A 9704-nucleotide genomic window follows, 5' to 3' on the forward strand; every position below is an offset into this window, starting at 1 on the left:
CTACTTAAAACCTAGTCTCTTAGACAGAATTTTCCTCTCGTGTAATTTTGCATAACACTAGAATTTAGAGAACATAGAGAAGTTGTTTTTCTCTTGTTATGTTAGGTAGGAGAATGACCTCCTATTTATACTATTTTTTGATGAGCAAAATGGTAAAATAAAAGTTTTAGTTTTTAAAAATAACAAAGGATTTTTCTAACTTAAAATATTCTAAAAATATTTTCTGCAACAGTCAGAAAATTTTCCGCAATTCAAAATATTCTTTTGCATTACCAACAATGACATCTTAGAAAACCACAAATAGTGTCATTAAATTAAAGAGGCTATTTCTTTTTATTTTTAACTCGTCAAATCCAAGTTGTTCATGTGATAGGTGCAAACGTATTTAAAATTTGATCTATGTGTTTTAAAAACATCCCATATCAGATTCGAGCTAACATTTAATGCTTAAGCTGATGACTTATTTGATAGAAAGACCTCAATGATACAATACTAATATTTTAATGACTCAATTAAAACATGTTAATGTTTGAGAAATAATTTAAAATCTATGTTATAATTAACCCTCTAAAATGGATTGAAGTAACCATTTTAATTTCCAAACGCTACCTAACAATATTTTCTATTAATTTTCTTTCTACTCTAGCAAGTCTTAATGAAAAGGATTGAAGTAACCATATGGAACTTAATTAAGTGTATAACGTACCTGTCTTGTAGAACCATGCCTCCTATAGCCGCAACTTCTTTTAAAGCATTCCTCCATCTTTGTACCATGTTGGTTTCGGACTTGAAGTTTTGTTCATGTTGGGTAAATGCTTCTGCATAACTTCCCGTCTGGTTCTTGACTTGACTGGGATCCACATCATAGAAAACTGGCAACACAATATGTTTAGAGGATTTCTTGTGCTCCAATATCATTACAAGTTCGTTAAGACACCATGTGGATGCAGCATAATTCTTTGAGAAAACAACGATAGAAATTTTGGAGTCGTGTAGTATTGCTTTTTCAATTTCATCTTTTATGTTATTCCCTCTCTCGATTTCCTCATCATCTCTAAATGTTTGAATTCCTAAGTGCACCAAAGCTGTGTAAAGATGACCCGTGAAACTTTTGCGCGTATCTTCACCTCTAAAACTCAAGAATACATGATAAGTACATCGCGAGATTTCTGACACTGCCATTGAAGAAGAAAATGAAGTCGTCCTGTATTTTTTATGTAATAACAAGGTTCCAGCATATATATATATATGAATGGCAAAGCAGATATTATTAGCAGTCAAGTGGCAGTTCCCAATCCATGGTGGGTCAATCCTTCGACCAGTTCATACAACTGCCCGAAGACATTCAAGTCGGCCATGTTGTGTTTTTCCAAATCTACCAACTTGGGTTACGTATTCTATATTATTAATTTTGCTTGACAAATACAATGTATTGATTAACTTGATGGTTATAGCTAACACAACACGTATATAGACATCATCTTCAGGCTAATATTAGTAAAAATATTATGAAGGTTCTTGTATTTTAAGTCATATTATATTTTGTTTTCTCTACTTAAAAAATATTAAATTAATTTTTGTATATTATATTAAAAAGTAAATTAGTTCATTTGTTAAAAAAATTATCTATTGTTATTGTTAAAAATTGATCCATGTAATCAACATGAGGTATATGTGACACGCCACATGCAACTATCTGATTATTTCATCATTCACTTTAGTTTTTAACAACAAAAATAAATGAAATTTTTAATAAAAATGATAAATTTGTTCTTTTATATAATGTATATGGACTAATTTACTTGTTTTTAAATAAAATGGGTTAAGTACAATTTGACTCTCAATAGAATGATCTCCATGATACTTTTACCGGCTAATACCTTGGTGGATACACTCAATAATTAAACCACAACCACATATATCACATAGACATCACATTAAACATTCAAGCTCGGTATAGTAAAGAGACAATTTTAGTATCTATGCATGAATGAAGAATTAATTATTTTTGGAAAAGAATTGGTGATTAAATTGATCAGATCATCAATTTTTTATTTGATTTGTTCGTTTTATCTAAAATAAATAAATTTTTAAAGACTAAAAAAATAATAAAAAATAAAAATTCACTTATATTGCACATTAAAGTAAATTGAAAATGTGAATTGAGAGGGACATAAGAGAAGAAGAATAATTCCGAAGTATTTGGTGTGGAAAATATTGGTACTAGAAAACGCGTTTCAATCGCTTTTCATCTCGGAGTCATGCTTACGGTCCATTATTTGGTGCTCAACATTTGGTCCATTTGGTGAGGAAAATTCAACGAATATTCTTACCATATCTACTTTAAAATTTTAATATAATTAATGAAAAACAATTTACATATATGAATCATCAAATTTGACATGCTTAGAGAACCTCATGTGATGACCTGATGATTAAGATTATTCATAAACCCAAATGTGGTCTAGATTTGAATCGCGTTACTTGCGTTGGTTATTCGAGCTTTACTTGTTATTGTAATTAAAAAAATTAATATAATTAAATAAATATTGAATTTTGTCACATTTAATATAGAGGACGTAAGAGGAGGAGGAGGATAATTCCCAAGTACTTGGTGCGGAAAATAGTGGTACTAGAAAACGCGTTTCAATTACGTTTACGTTCCAAGACTTTAGACCATTAGCAATTAAAGAGGGGCTTCAACAAAATTACATAATAAATTCGTGGGCTAACCAATTTCAGTGCAATAAAAGTAGTGAAGAGGATGGGATAAGGTTAAGGTTTACATTGTTGGTAATGCAAAGTGGAATCTCTCGTTACAGCCTTCAAATTTTTTGGTTCACAATATTTTAGGAAGAACTCGATTATAATATTTTTTTCGTGATTATTTTTTTCAATAATATTATTTTTAAAATTTAGATCTATATTTTTTTTAAAAGTATAATATGTCTTATCATTATGTCTAACAATTGCTAATTATTCAAATAATAATGTTAACAAAAAGGTTGAGCACCAAATGGTTGATAAGTACTAACAAGCTCATGGTCTAAAGTCTAGATCGAGTAGCGCTATTATTCAAAACGTAGTGAAACAAATTAATTCTTTCTCCGACGTTTAATTATCAATTTTATTGTTGTGACTCCATAACTAAAATTTAGCTAATCCCTTTATTCAAGAGTGTAATTATTCGAATAGGATCATGTCTCTTTTATGGTGGAATACTAATTCATTTTATTACATGGACTTGTTCATAAAAATTCTCTTAAAATATTGAACAAATATCAATTGGGTGTTCTGATTTAAATATTTAGTTTTTAAGAGAACATATTCTTACCTCATTATGCCTTCTCGAAGATTTATGTCAAATCCAAACTGATGTGAGTTGGTAGCCGTGATGATAATCAATTCTCTAATATTTCAAGGAGTTTTGTCCATAAGTAAAAGTCTTTGGTAAAAGTATTAGATAAGTAATTGATAAAAAAATTCATTCTAAAGGCAACTAGCAAAGAACTATTTAATATTTTTAAACATTCATGAAGAATTTTATGTACTTTTATTGAATGGAATAGATTTTTTTTCCTAATAGAGGAACCACGAGAAGCAGGATGTTTTCCCTTGACCTATTCAAAATGTACTTGGCAACTTGTTCTTGTAAGGAAAACCATAATAATTTTCCCTGTTTGAAATCTTGAAAATCTTTTAAATTAATCGAATCATCTCGCTCGAATACTTTATCAGCTTTATACAAATTATTCTTCGCATCAATAAATATTTTTCATGATATTGCACCCACTTTCATGCAAAATTATTTCTCCCATGCAAGGAATAGCTCCATGAATTACTGTCATCTTTTAGTTTAAGATGAATAAATTTCGATCAGTAATAACTTTCTTGATGAACAGGATATCTATTTTGATGACATGATATGATTTCTTTTGATTCAAGAAAGACAATTGATGACTAGAAATTGAACGACTTGGGTTTATATACGATTATAACTATTTAAAGTTTAAAGTGTTCATGTCTTGCGGTATAATATTACAATTACAAGTACAAGAGAAGAGAACCATTTTAGTAATACACAATACATTTACAATATGGCACACATTTACCTTACTACATTTTTCTTCTTTACAATTACCTTATTTATAAAGTTTAGGGGTTGTTAGATTATTAACACATGTAAACATCCTTACCATTTATTTTATAAATATCTAATAATTAGGATGTTCATCTAAAATATTTAATTTTCTAGATAATATCCTATATTCTAGAATCTTCCCAATAAAATATCTCTTAAAAGATAAGTATAGATATACAACATTTCTATCTTTTAAACATTGTACATACATTTTTTTTTATTGTAAAGGCCCAATTTTGGCCCAACTTAAACCAACCTTAACCAAACCCAATTTAGCCCAACAGACTAAAACCCTAAGCCCAGCCCAAACCTAAACAATTTTCAGCAAAAAAGAGAGGAGAAGAACCCTAGCCGCCGCCCCACCTTGGCCCGCCACTACCAGTTGTCTGCCACCAGCACACCCACTTGCCTCCACCACTCTATGCCTGCAAAAGAAGACAAAAAAGGACAACAAAGAAAAACACCAAAAAATGAAATTCTTTGTATTTTTTTTTCTTTGGATTTTGGGCTATATAAAAGCCCTATGGTCATTGTAAAGGGGGGGATTTTTATGTTTTTTTTGGAGATTTCAAAGGGAAGAATCGGTTGTATTTGGGGGGTTTTTTCTTTTTTTTTTCGACATTTTAATACAAAAAGTAGAGAAAAATACAAAAAAAGGGGAAACAAGGAACGAAAACATAAATCGGAAGGTGATTTTGTTTTTTTTTATTTTTCTCTATTATCTTCTTAAATCCATTTTTTTCTTTTCTTCCTCATTTCTAGCATATATATACACATATAATCGAATAATAATAAAAAACAAAAAAATAATTTTTATACCTTTTCCGGCCACCGCACGGCGAGCCTCCGGTGGCCGTCCGGTGACCGGCCCCCTGGCCGGATTTTCCTTCCCCCCTCCCTTCTCTCTTCCCTCTCTCTTCTTTTTTTTTCTTTCCCTCTCCCCAAATGATTTTTTTGGTTAGTTTAGGCCTTATATAGCCCTCCAAAACGACGTCGTTTTGGGGGCTACACTTAAGCCCCAAAACGACGTCGTTTTGGCCATGCCCGACCCATCCGACCCGACCCGCTAGAGGATCCGCGTGTTTTCATTTGAATGGGATATTTATGCGCGCAGTCCTTCCGCTTTTCTGATGCTTCACAATTAAGTTTTTTATGGTTTTCAATTTGGCCCTATAATTTCTCGCGCTTTTCGATTTAGTCCCCGCCAATGTGCTGCGTTTTAATGGAAAGGAATAATCATTGTTTCGGTCCCCCAACGTTTCACGCGCGTACAATTAAGTCCCTTTTCTTTGTTTTCGTTTCAAATTGGCCCCACAACTTTGTTTTTAATTCAATTTTAGTCCTTTTTGTTGATTTTTATATCTTTATTAAATATCCTTGTTATTTTATATTATTAGTATTATTAGTATTACCATTATTATTATGTATTAGTATATATTTTTATTATGTACGTGTATACCTATATATATTCTCATATTTAATATTTTTATTTCACTTTATTTTAATATTTTATTAAGGTTATGTTTGTTTCTTTTATATTCCAATGTTATCATTATTATTATTCTTATTATTTTTATTAGTTTATGCTTTGTTATATATTTATATATTTATAATACGTATATATACTTGATATATTTGTATATACCTCGGTAATATTATTACTAGTTTTCAATATACGCATATATTACCTAAATATTTTAGTATTATGTAAATATTTTAACATTATATTATATATGTATTTATATATTACGTATGTACATATACCTTTTAATATTATATTTTGTATTACGTAAATATTATTTTAAATACTGTATTGTATATATATATCCTTAGTACCACGTTACATATATATTGTGTATATAATTGTTTTCTTACCCCTATTATATTCATTGTTAATACATTTATTTTTTTATACATGTATACGTACCCTTTTTATAATATTATTTTTACACATATATATATATATATATATTTATCTATGTTTTCATATTCTATAATTTATATGCATTTCTTATTTTATGGCTTAAAATTATACATGCATATACATTTTTACATAATTGTATTTATTGTCATCATTGTTATTTGGCGTTTGTTTATTTATTCATGTACACTTGTGCTTTTTCTAAAAGATTAGTTCTATTTATTTATTTGTATGCTTTGTTTATGTAATCGCCTCGTCATTTCATTTTGCCTATTGTATTGTTGTTACTCACTTTACTTTGCTCACCTTGTCGTATTCGTTGTTGTTTTGTCAAGCATTGACACTAAACATCAAAAGGAAAATTTTTCTAAATGAGGCAATATTTCGCGTTTGGAAAATCGAGAAAACATGCCCTAACGTGCTGGGCTTCGATTCCTCGTTCGACTAAATAGCCAAATATCCTCTTAAAGCTTCAAAGTATGGTTTCATTAAACTATAAGGTGATCTTGGTTTCGATGGTTTAGAGTGTCGTGTCCTAACGTGCTGGATGTGATATTCCTTCGGAACAAGAGAATCTTATATTTCAATTCACGTTATCAGAGTGTCTTTTAAGGATCGTATTTTTTAAAACTCTTCAAATTTTTAATTTTCGACACTAAGACACTGATTAATCAACTAGGTACCAATTTTGGGCGTATCGAGGGTGCTAATCCTTCCTCGTGCGTAACCGACTCCCGAACCCGTTTTTCTTTTTTTGGATTTCGTAGACCAAACTCGTTGTTTTAATAAAATCAAATCGTTTATTAAAAACAACCATTTTACGAGGTGACCAGATCACACCTCATCAAAAAAAAGATTGGTGGCGACTTCCGTTTTCATTCTATTTTCAAAATCCAAGTTGACCCCGTTTTCCGTCAAAAAAATGGTGTCAACATTTATGATTGTGTAAAAATAAATATTGTACAACCTCTTTAATGTCTTCTAAAAATAATAAGAATATAAATACATATATTCACGTACAACCCACGCCATTTTGAACATTAGTTTTACTCAATGTTGTAACTGCCTTGCCTTATATTTTCTCTATATCCTATAATTTAACATAAAACACCTAACAGAACACGTGTTACTACAATATTTTTGGGTGAATTTGTTATATTCTACTTTACCATCTTTCTTATTCATAGTTAATATTTATTTTTTATGTTTAAAATAATATTAAAAGTAAAAATTTAATTAAAATGGTTTACTGCATAAAATTAATATATAACTTAATATATATCAAGAAAATTACGAATTTTTAATTTATACAATTATTTTTTATATTTTATTTTTTCAATATATTCAAATTAATTTTTTAAGTAAATAAATGTAATTAAATTAAATTAATACACATAACCAACTCGGATAAAAAACCTAATTTTTTAATCTTTTTTCTTATTCATATGATTTTAACTTTTGCCTTTTATATGTCATCTAAGTGCACGTATAGTATCATTCATAACCAAACTACTATTAATGGAAGAATCAACTTAAAAACCCTCATCCAACATAAAAGTTCCTCTTCAAATTTAAAAACTCTCATCCAATTTGGATTTGGAAATTTCTTATTTGAATAATTCTTACCTGAAAAATCTCATCTCATCAAAATATTTTCTCTAATCTGAATTTACTAGGGTAATCAATGTTCACAAAAAGTACCATGTATGCATCACTTGAACAAAATAACGAGAAGCAGCAATTACTCTAGCTGTTGTTTCTTCTTTAACCTAGCCAACTTCAAATTGGCTTCTCGGATAGTTTCTCGCAATTTCTTTATCTCTCACTACATCAAAACAGGCCTTTAGCAGTATTTTTAGTGGCGTTTGAATAAAAAAAGCCGCTAAAAATCGAGTATTAGCTTGATCCTCCAATGTTTGACGAGTCTTTGCCAAGTTATCCTTTAGCCATGGAAGTTCCAATCAGGGGATCTCCATGTCTTTCACCCTTACCAACATATCATCGTTATCAGTTAGCTCAAGCTTATTCAGATCGCTTTCTAATCTTCAATAAATTTCAGCAACTGCATTCATAATGTTGCTTTAAAACTCTTGATTGTTCAATCGAAATTGGTCAGCAAAGTGAGCATGGTTTTGAAATATTTTATTGAGCGCGTCAGCATTGTATTGAGAAACCTCGTATCTGTTGATGATGACAGCTGTGACATCAAAGGTTGAGAATAAATGAAATAATTATCTTCAATATAACTCAAAGAAACAATAAATTCATGAAATAGTAGCTTGCAGCCATTACTTTGGAGCAAATCATCTAACCAACTTTTCTGAGCCACAAAATCTCCACTTCTCCCAAAGCACCCATATGATTAGAAGATTCAGGATTCAAATGTGCTGGAGAAACCTATAAGCAAAACAGAATCAGATATTGGTCCAAAAATAAGCAGATAAAATTAAAAACTTTACAACATGATAACACAATAAATAAGGAGAAGAGTAAACAGCATTACGCAGAGAATTAGAAACTGACAGCCTTCCTACTCAGGATTTCTCTTTTTTTTTGTGTGTTTCTAGTTGATATTTCTTGTTTGATTTGGTATCTTACCATAAATGTGGGATCAATCAGACAGTCCTGAAATAACTATTTAAAGTTTAAGTGTTCATGTCGTATCTCTCTTACACTATAATATTAAAGTTTTGGATTCAAACTTCAACCTGGTACATAAACTTGAATGGACAATAGCAGGATAGCATTCTCTCTACAACTACATGTAAACAAGAGAATGAATGAAGAAATTAAAGAAAAAATGAATAGTGATGATCCGATCAGTTTATAGTTTGCAAAAGATAAAATAGACAGCTCGTTAAAGAAATTAAAGGAATGACAAGTTCTACAAACATGCCTGTAGGAGTAAGAGAGATGAGTTAAAAACTTAATTGGTGATAACTGAATATTGAACTTCATTTTTGCATCATTCATTAAAATAATAGAAAAGAAGTTAGTGGACGATACATGCTTGCATTTTCAGGTCATAATTTGCTCTGTGAAACTCAAAATTCAATCCTTACCACCTTTTGGTCGCTTGTTTCCATTTTCAATGTTAATTTCTCTACTCTTCCTCCCACATGTATTAGGGTAAAATTCACTTTCTCAGCTAGTTTCTCTTGATCAATCATCTTCATTCGAAATATATAAAGATGAGTAGCAAAGCAAAACAGAGAACAGAACAATAGAGGCAGACCAGTTACTAAATGCTCACCTCTTTAAGATTGTTCAAACAAATTACTAAGAAATGTTATGGCAACGTTAAAAAGCCTACTCCTTAATTAACTTGATGATAAGCTATTTTGCAAGACTCATGTTTGCTACAATTACATTTTTTTTCTACAAAAGGGTTTTCATGATAAATGTAAAACCTTATACTCCATTGATTAAAAGAGGACATCCTAACACTCCTTTTGCTATATAAAAGCCTTATATATAATCCCTGCATGTAAGCTTCAAATCGTACAATAGACTCATAATTCATACCTGTAAATGTTCATGCTTGCAAATAATAGGTATATAAATAATGACAGGATCTTTAATTACCTCTGATGTCAGATGTCACAACAGCCATCGTCAACAGATACGAGATTCATCAACACA

At 30.1% G+C, this 9704-nt stretch overlaps 1 protein-coding gene across 3 annotated transcripts in view; it reads right to left on the minus strand.

Moving 5' to 3' along the window:
- The window catches only part of LOC107932333 (disease resistance protein RPV1), a 30530-nt gene extending 29309 nt beyond the window's left edge, over positions 1-1221 (minus strand). For 2 of the 3 annotated variants that reach the window (XM_041090581.1, XM_041090579.1), the window contains exon 1: positions 707-1220. In XM_041090581.1, coding sequence (XP_040946515.1) covers positions 707-1182 — 476 coding nt within the window. In that variant the 5' untranslated portion in view covers positions 1183-1220. Of the gene's footprint in view, positions 1-706 lie in introns of all 3 variants that reach the window. The other variant, XM_041090580.1, reaches the window with a different exon arrangement.
- Between the last annotated feature and the right edge of the window lie 8483 nt (positions 1222-9704).

This window comes from Gossypium hirsutum, chromosome D03 (genome assembly GCF_007990345.1).
Source record: "Gossypium hirsutum isolate 1008001.06 chromosome D03, Gossypium_hirsutum_v2.1, whole genome shotgun sequence".
Taxonomy (NCBI): Eukaryota; Viridiplantae; Streptophyta; class Magnoliopsida; order Malvales; family Malvaceae; genus Gossypium; species Gossypium hirsutum.